At 36.0% G+C, this 25948-nt stretch overlaps 1 protein-coding gene across 1 annotated transcript in view; it reads left to right on the top strand.

Moving 5' to 3' along the window:
* Nucleotides 1-25948, top strand: part of LOC117328320 (cilia- and flagella-associated protein 47-like) — a 43530-nt gene that overhangs the window by 5550 nt on the left and 12032 nt on the right. Inside the window, exons 9-46 of the mRNA XM_033885844.1 lie at nt 146-304; nt 925-1138; nt 1467-1619; nt 1924-2027; nt 2512-2594; nt 2818-2914; nt 3106-3209; nt 3428-3540; nt 3919-4052; nt 4289-4399; nt 4938-5068; nt 5614-5736; nt 5981-6190; nt 6505-6573; nt 6765-6846; nt 7168-7265; nt 7768-8049; nt 8270-8284; nt 10413-10620; nt 11043-11238; nt 11816-11907; nt 12211-12340; nt 12903-13002; nt 13332-13503; nt 13705-13957; nt 14279-14506; nt 14816-15038; nt 15556-15751; nt 16646-16743; nt 17089-17205; nt 17442-17576; nt 17790-18053; nt 18733-18750; nt 22138-22405; nt 22517-22772; nt 23102-23139; nt 23271-23410; nt 25063-25188. Coding sequence (XP_033741735.1) covers nt 146-304; nt 925-1138; nt 1467-1619; nt 1924-2027; nt 2512-2594; nt 2818-2914; nt 3106-3209; nt 3428-3540; nt 3919-4052; nt 4289-4399; nt 4938-5068; nt 5614-5736; nt 5981-6190; nt 6505-6573; nt 6765-6846; nt 7168-7265; nt 7768-8049; nt 8270-8284; nt 10413-10620; nt 11043-11238; nt 11816-11907; nt 12211-12340; nt 12903-13002; nt 13332-13503; nt 13705-13957; nt 14279-14506; nt 14816-15038; nt 15556-15751; nt 16646-16743; nt 17089-17205; nt 17442-17576; nt 17790-18053; nt 18733-18750; nt 22138-22405; nt 22517-22772; nt 23102-23139; nt 23271-23410; nt 25063-25188 — 5540 coding nt within the window. The remainder of the gene's footprint in view (nt 1-145; nt 305-924; nt 1139-1466; nt 1620-1923; nt 2028-2511; nt 2595-2817; nt 2915-3105; nt 3210-3427; nt 3541-3918; nt 4053-4288; nt 4400-4937; nt 5069-5613; nt 5737-5980; nt 6191-6504; nt 6574-6764; nt 6847-7167; nt 7266-7767; nt 8050-8269; nt 8285-10412; nt 10621-11042; nt 11239-11815; nt 11908-12210; nt 12341-12902; nt 13003-13331; nt 13504-13704; nt 13958-14278; nt 14507-14815; nt 15039-15555; nt 15752-16645; nt 16744-17088; nt 17206-17441; nt 17577-17789; nt 18054-18732; nt 18751-22137; nt 22406-22516; nt 22773-23101; nt 23140-23270; nt 23411-25062; nt 25189-25948) is intronic.

Genomic DNA, 25948 nt, shown 5'->3' with positions numbered 1-25948 from the left:
ACTGGATTGCATATTTATATCTACTAAATGTATTAGAAATGTCGCGGTTGGTGTGTTGCTTGTTTATGTATCATTAATGACTGTCGTTTGACTATAAGGACTATCCGTGTTTGTAATATTGTCGTCCTATTATCTTTATAACCAGGTGGGTTCAAGACAACCCAGATGCTGGATGTGATAGGACAGGTGGCAGACAATCAGAATCCAATGGAGATCAACCTACAAGTTATTAGCTCTTTCCCTCTCACATTCCTCGGCAGAAGTGATCCTATCTTCAAGAAAAAGCAACCCAAGTACAACCCAGGTATATGATCATTTTAATGTTTAGATATTCAGAATTAGGTTATATTTAATCTGTGGACTGATGTTTCTCAAGTTACCAGCTACCACAGGATCTGTAATACAACATCAGGCCCCAGCTGCATCAACATTTTTTTATACAATTTAAAGAAATTCCTTGGACTAAAATTTTCAATAGGAAAGCATCACAAAATTTAAGGAAAGTCTTCACAAAATTGTCCTGTGTATTCTGTTATTTGAATGCTCTCGGATGAAAAAAAGTAAGTTGATAAGATTTGCGTAAGTTTGGGAAGATTATGGAACTGGGGTGAGGTGTCTTTAACAAGCCATAGATTCAGACAATGGAGTCCAACATCTGCCAAAATTTCTATAATATTTGCATCAGATTATCGCAAAGGTTATATATAAATTGCAAACTTAATTGCCTCATTTATTGTGTTATACAGTATCTCAAAATGGAATATTAGTCTTATTAATTGATCACTGTTAATAAGTGGTTTAACTGATTTGTAAACAGTAAGTACTACATAAGTTTTCAAGCTTTATCATTGCTTAAATAACTTGTACATGATGAGAAATACAAATTTGGACCATTTCTGACATTTGAGTCGTATTGTTTTTCAGGTATCACACCTTACATCAGCAACGAGGTGGGAATGTTTGTGGACACCACCTTCTCCCAACTTGACGAAAACCCCAGGAATGCCGTAGCAGGGGGTGTAAAACCCGGACTCCATTCTCAGAAAAATGTTGACCCTACCGACGAAAATGCCAGAGTGTCTTTCCCCAATGACAGGGCAACCAGCATCCGACCTAGTGAGAGGGGCGAGACCTATAAGTAAGTTTGAATACCATATTTGGCTGCTTTATATATGTAGGGTAGATTAGACACGTTTGCTTAAAACTGACGAAAAAAGGTTTTGAAATAATCGTAGTATTTAATCAGAAAATAGGAACTAGACTACTGATAGTAATAATTTTGTCTGAATTAATAGATTTGAAATTGATAACATGTAGCTGATTGTTTAGAATTTCCATCGTTAATGTTTGGTAAATAGAGTAGTTTTTGAAACTGTTTTTTGTTTGGCGAAACATTTTGACTGCATGTCAGTACTACCAGTAAGTGTTTGCTGAAGCTTTATAATCATGATCTCGCTTCATTACAGAACTATTTTTACCAAGACAAAACGTCATAACTATGTAGACCCTGACTATGCCCTGAATCTCAATGAAGAAGCCAACAAAGTAAATCATCGTAACAGCTATGTTGGCATGCTACGTCAAATGAGGCAAAACCGCCTAAATCAGATCAAGTCCAGGTACCTAGCATTTAAATCAGGATCAAGTTTTTAAAAAACCTTATCGATTACCAAAATTGTGTTTTATATATAATTGCTTAAAACATATTTTCAAAATGAATACTAAGATTGTTGCTATTTGTTGAATTTGTACATTTCTCTTTTATTTTTTGTTTCTTATTATGTGACAATGTATTAGAGCATATGTGTGTACAGTTCAGTAGTTCGTGATGAAATTTCAAAGCACAATGATTAACTTATAACAATGCTATCTAACCTATGGGGTCACGCTTTTTGATTTATTTCATTCTGAACAATTTTACAGAGAGTTTAAGGACACCAACAATAAACTGGATATAGGAATCAAGTCTGCTGCTGGTCTGAGGCCAAAACGTCTCACACAGATGGAGATTAAACCAGACCCTAGGAGTGAGTATTAACCAATACTATCACTGTCTTCTCGAGTTCTCACAAACAACAGTGATACACTTGTGTTTTGTTTCCTTCCCTCTCAGCCACCTATAAGATCTCTCCTTAACCTATATCTTGTTTTTGTTAGCCATCTATAGCTAGTTCAATTGATTAAAATCATCTGTTCATTGGTTCGTTATTGTGCTGCTATTCCTGAACATCTGAAAGTACCCCATGGTACAACCCTTGAACAAGTGATTTTAATAAGATTAAAGCTTGTTAGATCTGTTAGAATACTTTGCTGGTTGTTTGTCAAAATACTGTTACAGTAGTAACTAATAATTCTATTCCAGAATATTTAAAAAGGTATTTAAATTCATTCTGCCGATGTATTATGTAATGAATCTTCTTGAAATAGTCAACCTGGTTGTATATTTTGTTAGGAGACACTGTGCTGAGTGTATAATAAATTCAATTAATAATAAATTGTATTTAAATTTAGGTCCTACTCCACCAAACGCAGACTTTAAACTCTTGAGTACAAAGGAATTGTCTGCTGCGGAAGCTGAAACTATTACTAAAGAGGTAAGTCCATCTTATGTATACACTGCCTTTAATTACCAGCTTAGCCTGTTGAAAAAATGTATTTGATTGTTCATTCAATTTTTAATTCTTAAAAAATGTTTTAAATTCTATCCACACTTTGTTAATTGTACTGATATGAAAATTCAAAACATATGTGCACTATGTGTAGTGATATATATGTCTGGTTGTCCTTATGTATTTAACTTAAAATGTTTATGTTTAGGCTTGTGAGGGTCTGAATGCTGTACCAACTACCAAAAAGGAAAAACAGGACTGTTCCAAGGTCCTGTCACCACAAATGCTGCATCAGATCATCATAGGTTAGTTATCTATAGTGTCACCTCAGATTCTGATGAGTTCAAAATGTAGCATGACATTTGATTTGTCAATGGAGCCAGTTATAACGTTTTCTCAACACTGGAAACAAGAACATCACCATTAGGCATGCATTTAATGAATGCTGAGTGAAAACTCAATCATCTATATACATTAAATCTTATGTATGTTTTAGGTCCTCCAACCCTGGACTTTGGTCAAGTGTGTCTGCGGTCAGTCTGTACAAGGAATCTGTCCATCATTAACAACTTAGACATGTACATACATGTTGTGGCAGAGGTAGGTTGTTCATTACATCAAATGTCATACAAATTCTTTTATTTATTTTGGACTTACAACAGTTTCAGTAAAAACGTGTTTCCATACAATTTAGATCTTGATTTGTTTTTATAAAATTATAATAAAAAGATACCAGTTTCTTTTTTTTGAAGAATTTGGTTTGACAGCATTTGTGTAAAACTAGTTTTACTTAAAAAAATGTTCTCTTTTTTTTTCAGATTGACTGTCGTGAATTAAGACAGAGCAGTCCATTGTCCCAGGTTATTCCTCCGAAGTCCAAGGCTCACCTTCCCATCGTGTTTGAATCTAACTCTAAAGGAAAATTCCAGAGGTGAGATGCTGTCTGGTCTCCTACAATCAGTAAAAGTACAATAGATGCGTTATTGTATAAAAGGAACACCAGTTAATAAATGTAAAATTTTAACAACATCAGAAATTAAATAAATCTTGGCTTAGAGGCAGGAACCTAAAAATGACTGTGAGAAGTATTTAATGCTACATTTGAACAATGGGAAATTGAATTTGGATACTCTCCATGTAGTTGTCATCTCTTTTATTTGATAGATATTCAACATGAGAGGTATAAATTTTATAATAAATTTCTAGATTTCTGAAACTTTCAAATACTGATAGGCACTGTTAGGTCTTTACTAAATACTGAATATTGTAAAATTCCTCAACTTGAATGTGACCTTGCCCTTGCCTATAGGTCAGTTTCCTATACTGTCAATGGTCACTACAAGCACCATGTCACAGTCGTGGCCGAGGTTGTCCATGTAGCCCTAGAACTCTCCACCGAGGAGCTCATCCTCACACCTGCCTTTGGACTCCCAGCTGAAGCAGGTAAAACTTATCATAACTAAAGCAAAAAAACAGGTAAAAACGGATCATGAATAGAAATTAATCAAGACTGAATTACTTTATGGATTTAAAATCACTGAAGCTGGTTAGAAAATTACAATATTGATTGAGAATATGAATTTATTTAATTTGATCTTTCATTAATTGATTTAGGAGTCAATTAAGATATAAAAAAACAAACTTCTTGTATTCATGTTGCTCATTTGACTTTGTTTCAGAGTTCCGTGGAGTGATTACATTGTATAACAAACTCAATTACCCGGCAGAGTTTACCTGGGCCCCTAACCTTGGGGATAGAGGCACTGCTTTCTCTATCAGGCCAGCTACAGGTATGTAATTAAAACAGGTAAATTACTAGGCCAGCTACAGGTATGTTATTAAAACAGACGTAAAATACTAGATACCTGATGCGTCAGTTCCTACACTAATCAGACTGAATTATTTCAGAATTAGATTAATTTGCCTCAGAATCATAATTTATATATGTGACATAATTTTGACAGAAAATAAAATGGTTTGTCTGTGTATTTGTTAATTTAAAAGATGTATTTCAAAGTTGATATTTGTCATGTGAAATTTAATATTTGTGTAAAGTTGATAAAATTTGATATTTCACAATCCAGTGTAATTCAATTTAACTAGTTACAAGGCCCCATTCCCCCTACAACCTTCCCCCTCCTCCCTAATCTCTGTAAAGGTATTTAAAAAAATTCAATTAAAACATATACATTTTGTATACACAATTGCATTACATATTGATAAAGTAATAAAACATTAAATTCTTACTATACAGACTCAGACCCGGTTCCCCTTCCACCTCCCTCCCTCCTCCCTATTCCTATTCAAATGTATATAAATTATCCCCAGGTATCGTCGACGCCCACAAGGATCTGGACTGTGAGGTGGTCTGGCACCCCTCCTTCCTCGCCCCTGAGGATGGATCCTTCTCCCTCATGGTACATGGTGGACCCACGCTGCAGCTCCAGTGTAAAGTTGAGGTCAGTTATTGATAAATTCTCAGAAGGAAAAAAAATACTCTCAAAGTTTTACTTTTGGCCCCTAACATCACTGAAAAGTCCAAGAAGGACAGAACAGCTGTATAATGTCCCCTGCATCACTTACAAGTCCATGAAGGACGAAATAGCTGTATGATGCCCCTTACAACACTGACAAGTCCTAGAAGGACAAAATAGCTGTTTGATGTCCCTTACATCACTTAGAGTCCTAGAAGGACGAAATGGCAGTATGCATGATGCAGTTACATATTCAGGATTCAGCATTTATAGTGTCTATTGCTAAATCCATATCAAAATTACTATAATGTTCTGCAGTACCATTCTTCACATGTTCACTTAGCTTAATTCTTCAAAAATTTAACGGCCTACTCCAATGAAAGAGTAGACAAACATTGGTTTCCTTTGGAATGCTAAGAATTATCTTTGGTCAGGACTCAAAGCAAATAAAAATATTTTCTCAGATAGACAGAATGCATAGCACATGTGGATAATTTGTAATAAATTCTGTCCTATATCTGGGTTTACAGATGGGAACACCAAATGTCCAGTTCATGGAGAGGAGGGTGATGTTTGGCCAAACACCAATTAATCTGACCACAATAAGGAATGCCCTACTGGCCAACACCGGTCAACACCATGCCTACTTCCAGGTAAGGCACCTCACCTTTAATTTTAGAGTGTAAAGCTTCAGATATCTTAATATTTTGTTGTAGTTGATCTTTAAATATTCATTATTTTTTCACAGTATAATTAATGTTGTTAATTTTTGTCCCCCAGATTTCGGTGCATGGTAATGTACCATATTAAAAATCAGTTTTTTATTTGCATAAATCTTACTCAGTAAAACATAGCAACATACGAACAAATATTTTTATGTATGTTTTATTCGTGTAGGTGATCGACTCCAACCCGTTCCCTGGCCTGATGGTGACTCCCTTACACGGAGTGGTGCCTGTCGGAGGTCATGCTGAACTCAAAGTCCAGCTGACTCCTTCAGCCATCCTCAAGTTTGACACAAAGGTTCAGGTGGCCATCAAGGGGGGTAAGGTGCTGGAGTTGAGGATGGGTGGGACAGTCGAGCCACCCACCGTGGACATAGACATGGTATGTGATTAGTACCTTCATCACACTAACACAAACTCTTACCAGTACTGTCAAAAAGGTTTTTACTGTTTGACAGTGTTATCAGTTACTTTTGCATTAATTAGTGAAAAAATCAAAAAAAAAACAAAAAAAATCTTTAAGTTATATAATTTTGAGCATTGATATTGTTATTGTTATATCTTATATTGTTACAAAATTGTATAAAAACCTTTACAGACAAAAATGTAGACAATTTCTTTGTAGATTATTTACATTTGATCATATTTTTTTTCCATAAGATGTTTTAGATAAAATGACTGGCGTTTCTGTTACAGGATTCATTTAACTTTGGTGGTGTTTACTGTGGATCTGGAGCAACTCTCCCATTTAAACTCAATAACAAGGTCAGTATTGTGTTCTAGTACAGAATCTAAGGGATATGACTAAATCCTTAATGGGTTTTAATTACAGACTGTTAGACAGGTTTTTCAGGCCTGTCCATACGGTCCATCAACAGAAACAGTATGAAATATTTATACATTATGGAATTTTATTGTTAATGCAAAATCTATCTTTGTTCTTAAAAAACTTTCAGGCAATCACAAAGGTGAAGTTGGAGTTGGATTTGACAAGATACAAAGATTTCTCGCTCAACTTCTCTGGGTACCAGACTCAAGGTTTGTTTATAATTTGTTTGAAATGTATCATATAATGTATGTAGGTGTTAATAGTCTGGATACTAGATAGATTTTTCACCAAGAATATTAGCACTGGAAATCATTGCAGAAGTTTGGTTGTTTCGAAAATATATTAACTTTAATGTACTGAATTTTCTATGTATCTGATGACTGACTTTAAATCATTTTAGGTACCTGTGATACATTTAAGTGGATTTATAAAATTTTGAAAACCTTAATGTACAAATTGAATGAGAAAAATATCATTCCTGGACATAAACAATAATGATTACTGATGTTGTGTACTGTGTACCCTTTCAGATGACTACAGTTATCAGATGTTGAATCCAGGGATGTATACTGTTACCATGGCACCAGAGGAAACCATTGAAGGGGAGATAATCTTCACTCCAACTGAGGTAAGGATTTGTCAAGCTTCCAGGGTCTGTGATAAACAGGCCAAGCTTGATCATATATATATTTATACATTTAAGCTTTAATATTCAGAGACTTTAATTCCTGGTAAGATTGTTGTTGGATGTGATATTTAACAAAATTATTAGCTTGAAAGTCTGACAACTGGGCAGAGCCGCTGTGGCCGAGTGGTTAAGGTGTCCCGACACTTTATCGCTAGCCCTCCACCTCTGGGTTGTGAGTTCGAAACCTACGTGGGGCAGTTGCCAGGTACTCACTGTAGGCCGGTGGTTTTTCTCTGGGTACTCCGGCTTTCCTCCACCTCCAAAACCAGGCACGTCCTTAAATGACCCTGGCTCTTGATAGGACCTTAAACAAAAACAAACTGACAACTGGTTTACAGGTGGCTGTATTTACGAATGCTTCGAATCTGGTATTCTTATTAAAATTTATGTACACGATGTAAGCCTGGTCACACCTTGTGAAATTGATTATTCTCTATTGCAGGTGGCAGCATATGACTTCATCATGCCTGTTATAATTAATCAGATCGGAGCTCCATCTCCAGCCCCCACCCCTTTCCCTCCCACCCCGGCCCCCTCAAACAAGAACAGCATACAACATATCATCAATCCCCGCCCTCAGCCTGTGTCTATTGCCACTCCGCGGAAACATGTGATTGCCACAGCTCTCCGTCAACCACTACAACTCTCTTCTAACAAGATTGAGTTTTCATTGCCGTCCACCTTTGAGGATCCCACTGCCTCTACAGGAATCGGAGTGTCTAAGGTAAGGATTATCTATAATGATCACGTTTTTAAGTCCTTATAATATTTGGTTAAAAATTAATTTGCTATATCATATTGTGAAATTTTTAAAGAATCTTCAGATCTTTGAGATTTTAAATTCAAAGAAACATCAATTTACTGTAACATAATATTTGAAGGATTTTTAAAAGTCATTGTAAAATGTCTGAATAATTTAGAATCAACGATTGTTTAAATTTCAGCATGCTATTCAAAAGGTAAAACTACCACTTGTGATCCGTTACTTCCTATATACTGTACCTGCATCATGCCTATGTTATACCTATATATCATTAACAGCTTCTAAGTTGTATTACACAATACACCTGTCTGCATATCTTATACTTCGTAATAATCAAAACTCTGCTTCAGCTAGATATTTACTGGGAATAATGGATTCTAAGTCAAAAGGTGCTTTTTTAGTCCTAAATACGTACTATCATTGAACAATATATCCAAACTATGTTTAGAATATAATATGAAAAGATCTTGGAATATTTTCACAAAGTCCTCCTTGGTATATGGTATTTTATCGACAGCTAACAAAATTATATTCCAATATTTACAAATATATTCTCTTATTCACAACAACAGTTAAATCTAGCATAATGTCACAGTTACATTCTTTGCAGCACATGTAATGTCAAACTTTGGGTGTACGGTTTTTATACAGAAATGTACAAGTGATCATATAATTATAAGAGGAAATACTGACAGCTTAACAAAGATGTTGGTTATGAATTTAGAAAAAATAAGAATGGAAAAAGGAATTCAAATGTATGAGATGGGACAATGATGGGACAGTGCAGAAATAAAAAGAATACAAAGATAAATGAATGATATGGGACAATTCTTCAGTAAAAATGATAAAAGATATATTTTGTATCCTGCTGCATCCAACTCTGGACATTTCACATTTGTTCCTGGTATTATCAGTGAGCACCCATATTTCTCACTCCACAAAACCCACAAGTGTCAATTGTTAATCCATGTGTACAATAAGAAGTTTTGTATTTCCCAAGGATGATATGAGTCAATTCATGACGTCAGGTCACTTAATTGTCTGTTCGACTATTTGATTAGATCTTCAGTTTTGCTACATCAACACATCTCACCCCTTATTTACATGTTTGTCCTGTATTTTATATTGTTACACTTCGTACATGTCAGGATGTTTATGCAGTCAAGTTTGTCGTATCACTTTCACCTTTCCGCACAGCATGTCTTCCTTCGGCTTATTTCCTGCATCTGCTATGAAATATCAGATATGCTTTGGCTTGTAATTAAAAAAAAAAAAATAAATAAGCATGTATGTAAATCTGATGCATGGTTGTCAGGCTTGTTTATTATACTGGAGCTGAGGTATATTGCATGTTATTGTAATGAGTAAACAGTTATTTTGTCATTGGTTATGTTGTAGCCCTAAATATGTTGTTTACCTTACCCCATCTTCGCTAGCCAAGGCTTCTGATTACGTTACACTACACGAACCCTTGGCAGATATAGGCGTCAGTTCTGGCCCTCTAGCGGAGATTCAAAATTACCACTCTTTACGCATGAAATTTTCGACCAATCAAAACGAGCGTTACCGATTTACTTCATCTGTGATGTTAACAAACACACATGGAGGCTTGTGTCATTTCGATGAGATATGTGATCAATGACTTAAATAGATTTATCAAACACTGCGAATGTTCCCCTAAAGATTGTATGTCTCTGTATATAGGTAAAATGCCATGACATAGTCGACATTGTAGCTCTACTGGGTGCCGCAATTTTTGTTTTACTGCGAAACCAAGCCCTAGTGTAAAACGCGATTTGATTGGGTGCCCTGGGATTCCAGGGGGCGACGGTTTGAACATGACTATATCCACCAAGGGTTCGTGTAGTGTAACGTAATCAGAAGCCTTGGCTAGCGAAGATGACCTTACCCTGTATATAAATTGTTTACCTGTGCGTAATAGAACATGACAAAAGTGGAAAAAATAAACTTTTTGTTTCTGTTTCTTGGATCTTAAGACTAGTTGATAGAATTAATTTATATCATAAATGATATTTACTCACTATGCATGATGTATTTTCTAAAGACCTACTCTACTTGATGTATGACCATTAATCTCCCATGAACACCCCAAGACACAAACTCATTAAATTCCTGTTAATTTCCCAATTAATTCATGACATCTTAATTGAAATTAAATGGTATTTTCATGGTGTTTTAATGAGTTTATCATCTGATAATGTAAGTTGTCACATCCAAATTATCACTTGTAGTAGCTGTATTAATGGTTTTTTTTGTATTTTAAAGCATGTTTATCTAACATATGTGGACCTATTTGTTCACAGGGTACTGTGCTTGTCAATAACAGTGACAAACCTCTGAAATGGTTGCTGGATCTGACTGCTCCAGTCAAAGCTCTACAGGACGGAATCATCAAGTTCATCCATCCGTCAGGTGTACCGTTTGTGGTGATGAACCCACAGGACAGTAAAGGTGTGGAGGGTATTCTGGAAGCCGGACAGACACAGCATATTTCTGTCTTATTCTGTCCAAGTAAGTTTCATGACAGCTTCTTCCCTAGATTGTGTAAAAGCTAAACTAGTCCAAGTTGCTTCTGACTTTGCATTGACAAAAAAACTGATAGGTTGACAATGCTCGATTTTCATAACTCTCCATTTCTTATTAATGGAAAATCTTATGCCTTGACAATGGGGGAGAGTCGATCAGGTGTGATATCATGTAAAAATATAATGTCATAAACCCAAAAGATAACTTAAGGATAAACAGTTTAGTCTGATGTATGAATTCAAATAAATATAGACCTCAAGATCAAAACTTGTATTATTTGTATGGTAAATTAGAAATGTGACAGGTGCCAAATCAACAAGCACTTATTTTAATCAAAATTTTCTGCTCAGCTTTTTGTTTTGTTTTGTTTGAAGGTTAGGATATACATTATTTGTGTAATTTTCTAGCTGAGCCATGTCGTCACGAGTTGGTGATCCCTATTCTGATCAATGACCTTGAGAAGCCTTACCAGTACCTACAGGTCATAGCCGAGATGAAGTCCCCAAAGCTTTGGTTTGACCCTCTGGCTATCGTCATGACCCCTGTGCCTCTTATGACAGAGGTTTCGGCAGAGTTCACTGTCCTGGCAGGGCAGTACAGCAAGTAAGTTGGAAACTAGTAAGAGGATGCATGGAGGTGGAAATACTAGCTTCTAATGAAGTCATTTCAGTTAGTCTTTCTATGAAATCAGTGGAGACTACAGTTTTACATTGTGTTCATCTGTCCTATTGTCCTTCACTTAATCTTGTCAAGGCTCTATTATCTTTACAACTTGTTGCTTGAAATTTTTACTCGGAGCATGAGTTAACCTAAGTGATGCAGGGTGTAATGTATTAAAAGTAGGTCACCCTGACCTTTATTTTGACCCTTGACCTAAATCAAACAAGAAAGTTTGTCCATTTTTGTGATAGAATTTCATATTTGGTGGGGGATAATTCTCCTAATAATCTTGTTTTATGTACTATGCTCTTCTTGGCAGAATTTTTTTTTCATGAATTTTCAAATACTAAAAATTTTCATATGATCATTTCAAAGTTATTCTGATTAGAAAGTTTTATTCTTGAATTTAATTTTATCTTTAATCACCAAATGATGTATGAGATTACGACTGTTAAATCAACATAATATCCTGCAGATTTAAATTACCTGACACATCAATATTGTTAATGATCTATTGTAGGCCCTCCCATATCTCGGTGATAACTCCCACAGTGGAATGTGAGGATGGCAGTACAATTTCACCCATCAGTGTTGTCTGGCCTGAGGGATCAGGTAGGTTGTGTGTCCAACTGGAGTCAACTATTGTTGATAAACATCTAATTTTTGTAAAGATAAAATCGTTTTTAAATATCATTAAAACCAAACTGATAAATCTTATTCCAAAACTTCTTAATTCATTAAACTGATGATTACCATGTACAATGCATTAGAGTATTTAGATATTTGAAAGCTGAAATTTGGTTTAAAAAAAATATTTATGAAAAACTGGGTCATCCTAATTCATTTCCAGAAAAAAATGTGTCTGTAAACATTTACTTTGTCAATTGTATTAAGTTTTAACGTCTCCAATTACAGAAGTGAGTCCATGCTGCGGAGACGATGGACAGATAGAACCATGTGCTCTACCCTGTAAACTCATCTTCTCTAGCCCTAAACCAGTCTCCTTCGCAGAGCCAATCCTGTTTGTGGATTCTGAGGACAGGAAGTAAGTACTGCACAGACTAGTGTTGATAGTCCTGTTAAACAAGGTCTAGATTATTTAAGATTATTTTTTTATTTAAACCATCTTGGGTGATTCATTTGTATCAGGTCAATTGTAAAAGGTGTAAGCTTCTTTGCTAATCAGGGAAGTTGTGACATCAAGTTTGTTTTAGATTAATTTTGTCTTGATCTCACATAGCGTCCTGTATAATTTATAAAATAAACTTACGATGAAATGAAACCTACCTGTACTGACACTGTATGGGACAAAGTGTCGGATACCGCAGTGTGTCAGTAAAGTCAGTGTCGGTAATGACAGTGGAGCATTGTCACCGTTCTGGTGGATATGGTCGGACGTTACAGTATGTCGTTAAAGTCAGTGGTCGGTACAGTCAGGTTTCACTGTAGTAGTATTTAATCAGAAAACCTGTACACCCCAGACCCTCAGCTATAAGTCCTACTGTATACATTTCTATATTAATCCTATGTTGTCCAAGATACCACATTTTAAAAAACAAAAGCTGGTGTTGCGTTATATGATTTAATGGTATGTTTTGCGTGTTTAGATTTAAGTTGATGGTGATGGCGACAGCTGACAACTGTCTACTGACATGTTACCACTTCCTAGCCCTGCACAGGACTGACCACCAGATTGTGTGTGAACAGGTGAGGACAGAATTACCGTATATTTTACTGCAAATAAGCCCCCCACCCCCCCTCACCACTTTTAGTCATTTTTTTTCTCTAGGGGAGGGGGCTTATTTGTGGTAAAATACTGTACTTACAGGAGTACACAACCACAGAAAAGCACCTTTACAGCATAAAATGCACATGAATAATCAATTTGATGATAATAAAATACGCCAAAGCTTGTGTTTAAAAATTTTGATATAATAAAACTAGATTATTATAAATAGAGTATTTTATTATTTAATTTGCAAATTTTTGAAAGTAGATGGATTTCAGACAATGTTCCAATTTTGCTCTGGTTGTAGGGTGCATCACCAAAGGGTCGTAAGTTCCTGACAAAGGAGAACCTTAATGGCGGTGAGGCTGTGATTGTCCCCTGTGTGTCCCCAACACACAACAGTCGTCCCAGCACCAGTGCCACCAGCTCCAACTTCCAGATCTCCTCCTCCAGCTATGAGTCGTCTGGTAGTGTTACAGGTAGGTATTTTCTGAAAAAAATATTGATCAGCAACAGAGAAAAAAAAATTATTCCAGTCAACATGAAATAATCCAGTCACATATACCACTCAAAAATTGGCAGGATTTGAAGATGTTCGGACTATTACTTGTTATTATCATTCATATTTGGTGCCATTTCTGCCTGCCAATAATACATCACTGTGTTATTTTCACTTGCAGACTCTACGGACGGCAGTACCCCTGTAAATCGTGAGGGTGCTATGAACAAGCCTCCGTCTGGCTCCGAGCATGCCATGAGTCGTAATCAGCAGGATCTGGCCTCGCGTTCATTAGGCTCCGCAATGTTCCCAGATGAGGATTCCGAGGAGGGAATATTCCATTTGGAGGTTCTCCTGGCAGTCCAAAGGTGGTACTCATCCCAGGGCTGGCCCTCAGGACAGTTCCCCATCAGTATACCACACTCACTTAGAGGGTATGTGATTAATGTTTTACTAGACTTTGAGTGGTCCACTGTCCTGATAAAATACATGTACCTTGGTAGTATTGGCTATGACAGCTATTGACCTGCCCTGTGTATAGGAATATAGTATCGACTTTCAAAATAAAAAGATATCTGAAACAAAAATTTGAAATTTTTTATTAGTCAAAAGAATACCTATTCTCCTTATCTAATATGTTGATCATGTAACTGGTCTGTAAATTTTCGGAAAATTTTATATGGCTCATAAAAAGTCATTTAAGATCCTATGTGATATATACAATCATAATTATACGGAATGTGCTTCTCTCACAGTGGTATCAGTCGGAAGCCTGTCAATGATGACATGCCTAAACAGGCAAAGGCTGGCAGCTGGGACACCAACAACCTGAAGAAAGAATTCAAGACTATCTATGACATGATGTGTCACCTTGCTGGACGACCTATACCTGGTATCCCACTCAACTCACCTTTACCCTCTGACCCCATAGAGCGGGTCAAGCAGGTGTACTGGCAACACTCCACATTGCTTACATTCCTCAAGTAAGTTTATGAAGCGAAAAAACAAATTTGCGCTCAATTGATTTTTTTTTTTAATTCGGTTATCAACATATTAACACCAATATTTTAAATGGTAATATGTGAATGTAGTTAAGAAAATAAAAGACAAGTCAAAATTTTATACAGACTATTGTCTGTAGAAAGAAATAAAGCTTTCTTCTGAATCCTGGGTACATTTAATGGTGGATAATGTAGTTACCATGAAACGTCATGGTAGATGATGATCACATAACCTTGACAACAAGTCAAATTGCCTAAGTAGCTGACATGACCTTGACCTTTAACCCCTAGGTGTCAGGGTGCCTGTGTGGCGTCGATAAAACCTGAGTATCTGATGGAACCACGGGACTATCACCTATGGAAACAGATGCAGAAGCAGCTGAAGCTGGAGCTGGTGACCCAGGGAGAGGAGGAGGAGGCAAAGAAGATGGATGAGGAGGAGGAACTGGAGGGTGATGTGTTTGAGGCAGTTTCTAAACGTGCCTGGACAGATATCCTACTTCAGCTTGTCAAGGTAATGTCATCTTAGAAATAGTGGAATTAATTTGTCAATACAGTAGAATAGAGATATCCTACTTAAGCTTGTCAAGGTACTATCAATACAGTAGAATTAGAGACTTTAATAAAATCTCACATATTCATTGGTTTGGGATGGGATGTTGCCTCATTTTGGGTAGACAATTAGAGATATGGCAAGGAAATTTTCAGAAGTAAAGTATAAATTTTGTGAATTTGGCTTCAATATTAAAATAATTTCAAGTTGGAATATTAATTAGGCCATTATCAACCAAAAAGACAAAAAAAACAACCAAAAAGGATAATTAAAAGCCCTGATTTTCCTGACTTAATCCTGACTCTTTTGTGGGTTCCTCATACCACAAAAGTCACTGAAATAGCTGGCCTGCATAAATAAGCTATATACAGTATCTTAAACTATCTGTAGGCATTTAAATTGTATTCATAAGAATTTTTGTTCTGTTCATTTTAGAATAGTACTGACCAATTTGCTGATTTTGTCTTTACTGTTGCAGGTTATGGTCCTAAGTAAAGTGACTCCACGGAGCCTGAAGAGCCTGGTTGCTCCGGAGAAGAATGTTGAGATGCCCGAGGTGAACCCTGACCCACTCAGTAGCAACATCTATAGTGTAGGGGAGAGAATTATTCTGACATGGCTCAACCACCACTACGAACAGTACAGGACTCGCATCTGGTCAAACTGTAGCAAAGGTGAGTTTTATGTGTTTCATTTTGCATAAAATTAAAATGTTTGTTGTTAAATTTCCAACAATATCTTTCACAATGTGTTTATCATCTTCCTTCCTTTGAATTTTATGTACAACTTGATGTTTTATAACATTTGTAGGTGGATTATTTCCCCTCCTTTGAATTGTTAATCAAACTTAGGGCGAATTTGTTCTCCTAAAACCAGTTTTAGTTTCGAACCGGTTCTGTAAACTTTCCATTTGTTGAGTAAACCAGTTTCAAACCACATTTAAACTGAAACCGGTTCATTCATTTGTTTCTGATAAACCTAAACTAGTTTATTAAACCATTCAAACCACCACCGGTTGTGGTTTGGAAGGTTTCGTTTCTGAAAACAAGATGGCGAATGTTGTCAACACACATGCAGAATGTGCTCTTGAAGTGCGCTACGTGCTCCAAACTTGCCAGCTATAGCTTGTAGTGTCATTTGACTGGACAAATAAAATATAAATTATAAATATAATAATTGTTTTCCCATTGGTATGACAGTTTTCCCTTGTGTTTGAAAGAAAGTCTGCTAGAACTGCATGCGTTTCCCTGTCATTACATTGAATTGTGGAAGTATGTCTTCAACATAATTTGGGATTCGGGGGATTTTTGTGCGTTCATGAGGTATTAACGTTTCAAATACTGCTCTGAAGCTTTTTCTCCCAAAGACACCATATTGAAAACTAGAATTTCGCATTTGTTTCTCAAGAGCAAACTAGTTTTAGTTTACAAACCGTTTGGAAAACCAGGTTTAAACCATAAACCCAAACCTAAACCAGTTTATTTGCAACAAATTTGCCCTTAATATCTTATGAGATTTGTAGGTGGATTATCTCCCTTCCTAAACTCAATATTTGATGACATTTGTAGGTGGAGTTCCTCCCTCTCGCTGGATTGTGAACTATGACTTTGACCTGTTGGATGGACTTGTACTTGGAGCTGTCCTTGGGGCTCACATGCCCTTCCTGGTGAGTTTCTCAGTCAGACAGTCATGTCAGGACCTCGTACAGATACAACTGTCTGCCCAGTAATAATTTAGTCAGAAATTATAGAGAATTAACAGTGACCTATATATTTTAGTTGTTAACGATATTCAGTTACATTCAGTGTTTGGATGCTGATTCGACAAAGATAATTCCAAATTCTTTAAAAAACATTTCACTGTAAGTGATTTCTGTATACAAATAATTGTGACAGTTTGATGTTCCACAGTGAGTCAAATATTCCTGTAAGTTTGTACCTTTAACATTACTTTACTTTAATGGTTGTGATATAAGTAAAGTTTAATAAACTCTGTGATATCAATGTTACAGATCAAGACCCACCTCCAAGATATGTACACTCACCCTGCTACAGCAGAACAGTGTCTTCACAATGCCCTCAAGATTGTTAATGCCATGAGATATGCTGGTATTGACTACGACATACAGGTACGTCTCGAGTATAATGTCACAGGTAGGTCTCGAGTATAATGTCACAGGTATGTCTCGAGAATAATGTCCTTCCTCTACAAAGCTTCAGAAAGCAAAAAATTGTTTTCTGATTAATGATTTCATGATAGGAATATCAAAAGTTGGCTCATTAAAAGAAACATTACTGAAAAATGGAATTAAGATTGATATAACTTTTCCCAACAAATATAAGACATGTATTTATTTATTTTCAGGCCATTGACATCACTGACCCTAACCCGATCGCCCTGTTGTTACTGTGCGTGAATCTTTACCAGCGACTTCCCCAGTACATCCCCAAGGCCACTATAGACTACTCTGGTAGTCTACACGCCTCCGTCACCAGACAGGTACATCAGGCGACAGTCTACCTAGTTATCAAAATATGTAGTACCGTTCACATCTATATTATGAGTTAATTTTAACTTTGTAGAGTTAGGATTTGTTTTATTTTCTTGTTACAATGAACTACATTTTCTGATGTCAACTAACAAATTTATTTTGCTATGGAAAGATTTAACTATTGAAATTTCTAATTTAAAACTTTTTTTTTTTACTTCCAGGTGAAGTTGAGTAATCCAAGTGGTAAGACACTAGTGTACCAAGTTCTGATTGCTGGGTATGACGCTCGTGACTTCAGAGTACCCAAAGGAGACTTTGTATCCATTGCACCGAGATCGACCCTATATCTCAATGTTGACTTCGTAAGTCGATTCCTACGCCCTGCAGAGGCTACTCTGGTTCTGGTCGGCCGACGTCATGGATCATCAGTTGGGACGACGCTGACGTTCAGTCTAAGAACCCAGATAGATAACATCACACCGAAGGTAAGGCAATGTTCTACTAGTACTGTTTCACACTGTATATTTTTCTGGTTTCTGGTTTGTATGATTATAAGATGTGAAATTATGACGTAATTAATTGGTTATGGTGAAATTAACATTCTTCCTCATGTTTAATTTGTATCTAAATCTTCCCTATATCTTTGGTAATGGGATCTCTTAAACAATGCATGTTTCACAATATTTGTCTATTTTTAGCTAGAACACGATTAGAAATTAGATCCTTGACTATACTCAGAAAACTTCAGTAGAATAATGTTTCAAATCGATATATATGCCTTTCCTTTATTTTATCTAGTTTCATAGTTTTATTTTCATTGTACACCTTTTTGCAGTGCTAGATATTTTCTCATTGATAAAAGCACATCAGTTTTGTTAGTGCTATTCCACTATACAATAGTACTAGGTTATAAGGCCTGTATGTATATTGAAATGCTGCATTAGTGATGTACCGTTTTATGTATGATATGTCCTGTAATAATTAAATGGCTGATTATGTGTATTGCTATATGGTTATGTGTATTGCTATATGGTTATGTGTATTGCTATATGGTTATGTGTATTGCTATATGCTATCAGTATATATGTATGTATACATGTATATATCCCAAGCTTTCTGTCTCTGCTTGTGCTTATCAATTTTTGTCTGCCTATTTTATTTCAGCAGAAGAAAACAGAAGAGGTAGATTTCAATGCATGTTCACAGGCTCACTATACTAACTTCCTACTACAAGTATTGTAAAATAGTAGTCACGAACGACTCTAACTAATAAACACACTCCGAGGGTAGGTACTTCAGGTCTGGGACGACATCGCTGGTATTACTCTAACTAATAAACACACCGAGGGTAGTAGGTACTTCAGATCTGGGACGACATCGCTGGTATTACTCTAACTAATAAACACACTCCGAGGGTAGGTAATTCAGGTCTGGGACGACATCGCTGGTATTACTCTAACTAATAAACACACCCAGGGTAGGTACTTCAGGTCTGGGACGACATCGCTGGTATAACTCTAACTAATAAACACACCGAGGGTAGTAGGTACTTCAGATCTGGGACGACATCGCTGGTATTACTCTAACTAATAAACACACCGAGGGTAGGTACTTCAGGTCTGGGACGACATCGTCTGGTATTACTCTAACTAATAAACACACCCAGGGTAGGTACTTCAGATCTGGGACGACATCGCTGGTATTACTCTAACTAATAAACACACCGAGGGTAGGTACTTCAGGTCTGGGACGACATCGCTGGTATTACTCTAACTAATAAACACACCCAGGGTAGGTACTTCAGATCTGGGACGACATCGCTGGTATTACTCTAACTAATAAACACACCAAGGGTAGGTACTTCAGATCTGGGATGACATCGCTGGTATTACTCTAACTAATAAACACACCCAGGGTAGGTACTTCAGATCTGGGATGACATCGCTGGTATTACTCTAACTAATAAACACACCAAGGGTAGGTACTTCAGATCTGGGATGACATCGCTGGTATAACTCTAACTTCAGATCTGGGACGACATCGTTGATATTACTCTAACTTCAGATCTGGGACGACATCGCTGGTATTACTTTAACTTCAGATCTGGGACGACATCGCTGGTATTACTCTAACTTCAGATCTGGGACGACATCGCTGGTATTACTCTAACTAATAAACACACTCCGAGGGTATGTACGGTACTTCAGATCTGGGACGACATCACTGGTATTTCTTCTCAAGTTCTGTCAATACTTGTTCACTCTATTAAGATATATCGGGACGAAATCAAATCCTTGGAGATTTTATGTTGAAGGATATAAAAGGATGCTATACATTTCTTATCGAATGTAAAAGCATGACCTTTTGCCTCTTATTCTGGAGTTTCCCTTGAGAGTGTACAATTTCTAAACTCTTGATATGAATTGGTACTTGAAAATCTTTTCTTTCCTCCGACACTTTCATACCTTGGTTTAAGGGATAGTGAGTAGCAGGTCATTGACAATTTCTAAGATTAGCAGCTGCTGTACTTTGATACTTAAGTACTTTCATATGAATCATTTCATCACATCTAAATAAAAAAAAAAAACTACCTTAGATTACTATGATGTTTACCTATCAAAAGCCTCTACTCCTCCCCCCTCCGCAACCCCTGCCAAAAATAAAATATTAGTAATGATGAAATAAATTTGGGTAGAGAATATAGCTATTTTACAATACTTGTATAATATATAACATAACTATTTGTTTCCCATTATAGTCCAGTAAGGTCTTCTAATGACATCAGTTATCATTTTTCTAGAATTAGTTAATTTATTTAATACAAGGGCATGTTCCTTGATGTGTGCATTGGCTTTCCTTGTTTGTTTATTGTTTCATTAGGAAACCAAATTTTTGCCATCTATGTTTCATGTTCCAAATACATGTATTAATGAATCCATAGTAAATTAAATACTTGTTACCAATGTTTGTTGTCTCCGTAGCAAATCATGTACATGTTCATATGTTTGTTGTTTCTATAGCAACAAGGACATGTCCAAATGTTTGTTGTCTCCATAGCAACAAGGACATGTCCAAATGTTTGTTGTCTCCATAGCAACAAGGACATGTCCAAATGTTTGTTGTCGCCATAGTGAATCATGTATTGTCCAAATGTTTGTTGTCTCCATAGCAATTCATGTACATGTCCAAATATTCATTGTCTCCATAGCGAATTCATGTACATGTCCAAATATTCATTGTCTCCATAGCAATTCATGTACATGTCCAAATATTCATTGTCTCCATAGCAATTCATGTACGTATACATGTCCAAATATTCATTGTCTCCATAGCAATTCATGTACATGTCCAAATATTCATTGTCTCCATAGCAATTCATGTACATGTCCAAATATTCATTGTCTCCATAGCAATTCATGTACATGTCCAAATATTCATTGTCTCCATAGCAATTCATGTACGTATACATGTCCAAATATTCATTGTCTCCATAGCAATTCATGTACATGTCCAAATATTCATTGTCTCCATAGCAATTCATGTATATGTCCAAATATTCATTGTCTCCATAGCAATTCATGTACATGTCCAAATATTCATTGTCTCCATAGCGAATCAGACTCACCAAAGAGTATAAGTATACCTACATATACTTACCCTTCATTGTATCGTACATCATTTATCTCAACACACAAATTATTTTCATTTGTCACAGAATTTTTGTTCAACTAAAAGCACAGAATCACAAAATTATATATTTATTTTATTTAACAGATAAGTTTGTGAAGCACATCTACACATAAAATTTTACAAGTTATAACTCCATTCCATGTAATCATGCAGCCATATTAATGCATACAAATATCCATATAAAATTGATGTTTAACTTTCCTTACTCTGTCATACACATGTTAGTTATTTGTTCATTTGCCAAATCCTTTAGTTGAAGTCGTATTTTGAATGTGATTTGGTTGACCACTGACTTGCATGTCTGGGTTTTTCAGCAAAAAATATTGCCGCCAAAATGACTTGAAAGCATGTATTTTAACACAATGGGATTATTTTTTTTTTTTTTTTCACACAGTGGGTTTATTCTTTTCAAAAATATATAGTTTAAAAATAAAATACATGTGCCAAGTATGTATACTGGATTTAAAATAATGGAATCAGTACAAATATCGAAGATACAACCCTGAAATTGGTTTTATAATTAATACAGGTTGTATATAATAGACTGATATTATTTTAGGTTTGAAATCTTATGTTGACAAACAATTTGGTATATATTTTATATCAAGCCTCAGTTTAACTATATTTTGATAAGGTACTATGTATTGTAACTGATCATTTTTGTTATATAACTATGATCTAACAGTTAAGTGCCTTACCATTTTAAAATCTAGAATAAGAGCAAACATTTATTCAGAACTGTCTATGAATATGTATGTCTACACTTTGATAACACTTCATGAATATGCATAATTTTACTGATTCTCCTCATGAATATTTTCTATTGTTTGATGATCCTCATGTTTATGTATGTTTACATTGTTCTGTTTCTGTTCACAGTACACTATCAAGTGTGAGGCCCCATGTTATGAACTGGAGAAGATCCCTATAAATGTTCGGAATCCATTTGATGATGCTGGAGACTTTAGGATAGTTTTGGTTGAGGCCCAGTCTAGTCTTCTTGAACCGGGAAAACCAACATCTCTGTTAAAACCTAAAGACAGGAAGAAAAGGAAAGTGAGAGCTCGTATAGATCATGGTCAGAAACGTCCAGAAACTCCTCCGACTCCTCCACCAAAGCCACCAGAGGAAACTGATAAAAACAATGGTAAGCTCTTGATTCAGTTTTTCATATTACATAAAATTTTCATAAAATAAAGGTTTTCTTTATTAAGGTGTGTCAACCATATACATTTTTGGCTATCTTGTTTTTTTCCAGATGACCAGGCATCCATGAGTGCTTTCTACAGTCCGAATTCCAGCGTCCACCTGGATGCAAAGGGCTCCTCCACCATTGAGATCTACTTCTTACCTTTCAACATTGGTGAGCGACAAGTGTCTGTGATCTTCCTCAATGAGTCCATAGGAGAGTTCCTGTACTCGGTGGAGGCCACAGCCACCCTGCCCCTCCCAGCCGTGGTGCCCTTCGTCAAAACACCCCATAGTGTTAGGATCAGCAGTGCCTGCTGCAGCAGGTACGTTACTGTTACTCTTGTGGTTCTACTTCCTGTATGTTCCTTTATGGGGTCCATACTAGTTGTACCAAATAATGGAATGCATTTGAATCTCAAGTGAGCTCTGAAGATGACGACCTTCTCCACGAAATATATGCTTCAAACACAAAAAACAATTAATTTTTGTTTTAAACAATGTAAAATCACCTGAATAGCTATGTCAAACATTGACATAAAGATTTATATAATTTCATTACAAATGCAGGTTTCCCATCTTGTTTTCTACAAAGTTTAACACTTATATGTATGACAAATGTAGTATCCCTGAAGTTCTGCCATCTACATTTCAGGAAACGAACAACGCGAACTGGTTTTGTTCTGCTGTTAGGTAGTGTTACATTATGAGTAGTAGTAGTCAGCAAAGTTGTATCGGTATTACTGGTACAATCCTGTAAAAATCCCCCTGGAATGTACTAAGGACTAGTGTGTTGTTGGTAACCATGTTATTTACTCCCTCAGGTACTGGGCGTGGTCTCTTTGGAGGGGATGATCGAGTCGTGTACTGGAAGTGTGAGTCAGGTCAGACACTTCAGGAGACTCTCAAGGTCCCAGTCATCAACAAGACTAAGGAGAAAGCCCTCCTGATGGCTGCCCAACAGGTAAGTGGGAGGGGCTCGTAGATAATGGGACATATTTATTGTCGGTGTGAGATCACCCAAGAGACGTTCAGGTGAGGCTGATAAATAAAAGGAAGAGTTAGGGTGTTAAAAACTTGCACCTGAAATTTACTTTGGCCAAGACACATTGCTCGTTTAAATTTATAGACCAGTGTCTGGCTGGCCCAGATGTGAGATTCTCTGACACCGGTTGGTGTTACTAAGCATTGCGGGGCCTGACAAATAAATCCATTATGACACAACACTTATCTTGTGTAAATTCAGTATCGATGAATGTTGTAATCATTAAAATCAACCCAGAAAAAATAAACCACTGTTCTATGCAGCTCCCCTTGGTTCTTGGTTGTTAATCTTGGAATTATGGGATGTAAATGGGCAGATCTTGATGATCAAAGAAAAAGTGAGTGGCTCAGCACTGTTATACTGACGACATGTCATTTTCTAGCAAAGGATAAAATTGAATACTCAAACATTAAAGTAGGAATGTTTGACATAGTAATAAATTTGATATCACAGCATTTCAGTCTTATAAACTTCATACAATATTTGTTTTGCAATAAAATTTATCTTTGAATTTGTAGTATTCTATATGGTATCATGGCTTGGAGATGCCTTTTTTGTAGTTAATTCTTTTAAATATTCTTGCATCTGATGTTTTGTAGATTAGTTGATGAAGATAGATGTTATAGCTGATTAGTTGATTGATCACAGTAGATAAATGATCACAGAAGATAAATGATCACAGTAGATAAATGATCACAGTAGATAAATGAATGATCACAGTAGATAAATGAATGATCACAGTAGATAAATGAATGATCACAGTAGATACATGATCACAGTAGATAAATGATCACAGTAGATAAATGATCACAGTAGATAATTGTACATATTGTTTTACCTGTTAAATATGTAGATATCAGTATACATTGTATATGCTTTACCATGGTAACTATACTGATGGCACTATTAAGGTGGAGGGTTGTATGTGTGGATTTGTATACCTGGTATACTGTTTGATGTCCGTCATGTTATACCTACACTGTGATTAGTTTTGTTATGTAAGTCTGGGGTCTTGTAATCTCTGTTGCTTGAGGAATGTTTTACTGCATCAGCTTTAATTGATTAAAAGAGAATTACAGCTAACATGTCTTCTTTTTTTTAAAGTTATGTTTAGTATTGATAGATATTATGATATGCAACTATTTTTCTCAAATTTTCATGGCATGCAGAAAACAAAATGCATGAGAAAAAAATGACATTTATCCAAATTCTAATTTTAGGCATGGGTTCCCTATGTCTGTTTCACACATAGTTTCGTCACAATGCATTGTCATAGATTTATGACTTCCATAATTCCAGTATCTAAGTCGACTAAGATTTGAAACAAACCAGGTCACTTAAATAAATTTACATTTATCAAAAAAATCATGTTCCTGTATAAATTAAAGCTGATTCAGTGTTTTATGTTGTTTGGAAATTTTAATAATTTGAATTTTTGTGTGTGATTTATTTATGTTTCTGACATATGTTTGATAATGTCTGTATGATATAAATGTCAGACAAGGTGATGGGATACTTTGTTGTATGATGTGATGTTTCACTTTTGTTGTTGTGACTGCCTGTTTTTACAGCACATGTCATCTACGGAACTCCAGCGACGACAGATTACGGAAACCCTCAAAACTAGTAGTGTCACCTCGAAAACTATCTCTCTGCTCACCAACAACATAGCACAAAGCATTAGCAGTACTGCAAAGGTGAATCATGCATGTGTCTTCATTAACCTTGATCCTCCTCATCTCACGTTCTGTCATCCTCTCTCCTCCTCATCTCCACGTTCTGTCATCCTCTCTTTCTCACTAAAACAATGTATTCCAGATACTAGAGTCATAGTGCACAGATAAAAAGAGTATTTGGGATGATATTTATGCACAATGCATATTTTGTATACTGTATGAAATTAAACTTTTTTTTTTTTTTTTTTGTATATGGTGGTTGATAAGGAAACAAAAATAAATACGATGAATTAAGCTGTAATACTAGACTGCAAATTGACTATGTGGTGGGGTGTCTGAAAGTTTGCACAATGAAAGTGTCTAATTTCATTGAACAACAAATTTAAAAAAAAAGTACCTGCAAAAATGCATATTATACAGTATATAAGTGTTGGTATTAGGTAAAACATTCTTCTTTTTAAAGAGTTACAATGATGTTACTGCAAGTAAATAAGATAAAGACAAAACCTTTTGTTTTTATATGTACAAGCTGAAGGGGGGGGGGGGGGGGGGGGGGGTTATGATCCATATATATAGTTGTGTTAAGCCTGGATGGATTTCTGTGTATACCCTTATCTTTATCATGAGCTCCTTTGTGAACACCCATGATCATTCATTACCATTCACTACTGCGATGATGTGAAGACACCACTAACTGCATGATTTTCACAAGATAAAACTTTCCTGTTTTGTGCAAACGAACCACCACCCATTCATTCACAAAATTTCACTAAGTCCCCTC

Source organism: Pecten maximus, chromosome 5, assembly GCF_902652985.1.
Source record: "Pecten maximus chromosome 5, xPecMax1.1, whole genome shotgun sequence".
Lineage (NCBI taxonomy): Eukaryota > Metazoa > Mollusca > Bivalvia > Pectinida > Pectinidae > Pecten > Pecten maximus.
This window is presented reverse-complemented; position numbering and strand designations above follow the sequence as displayed.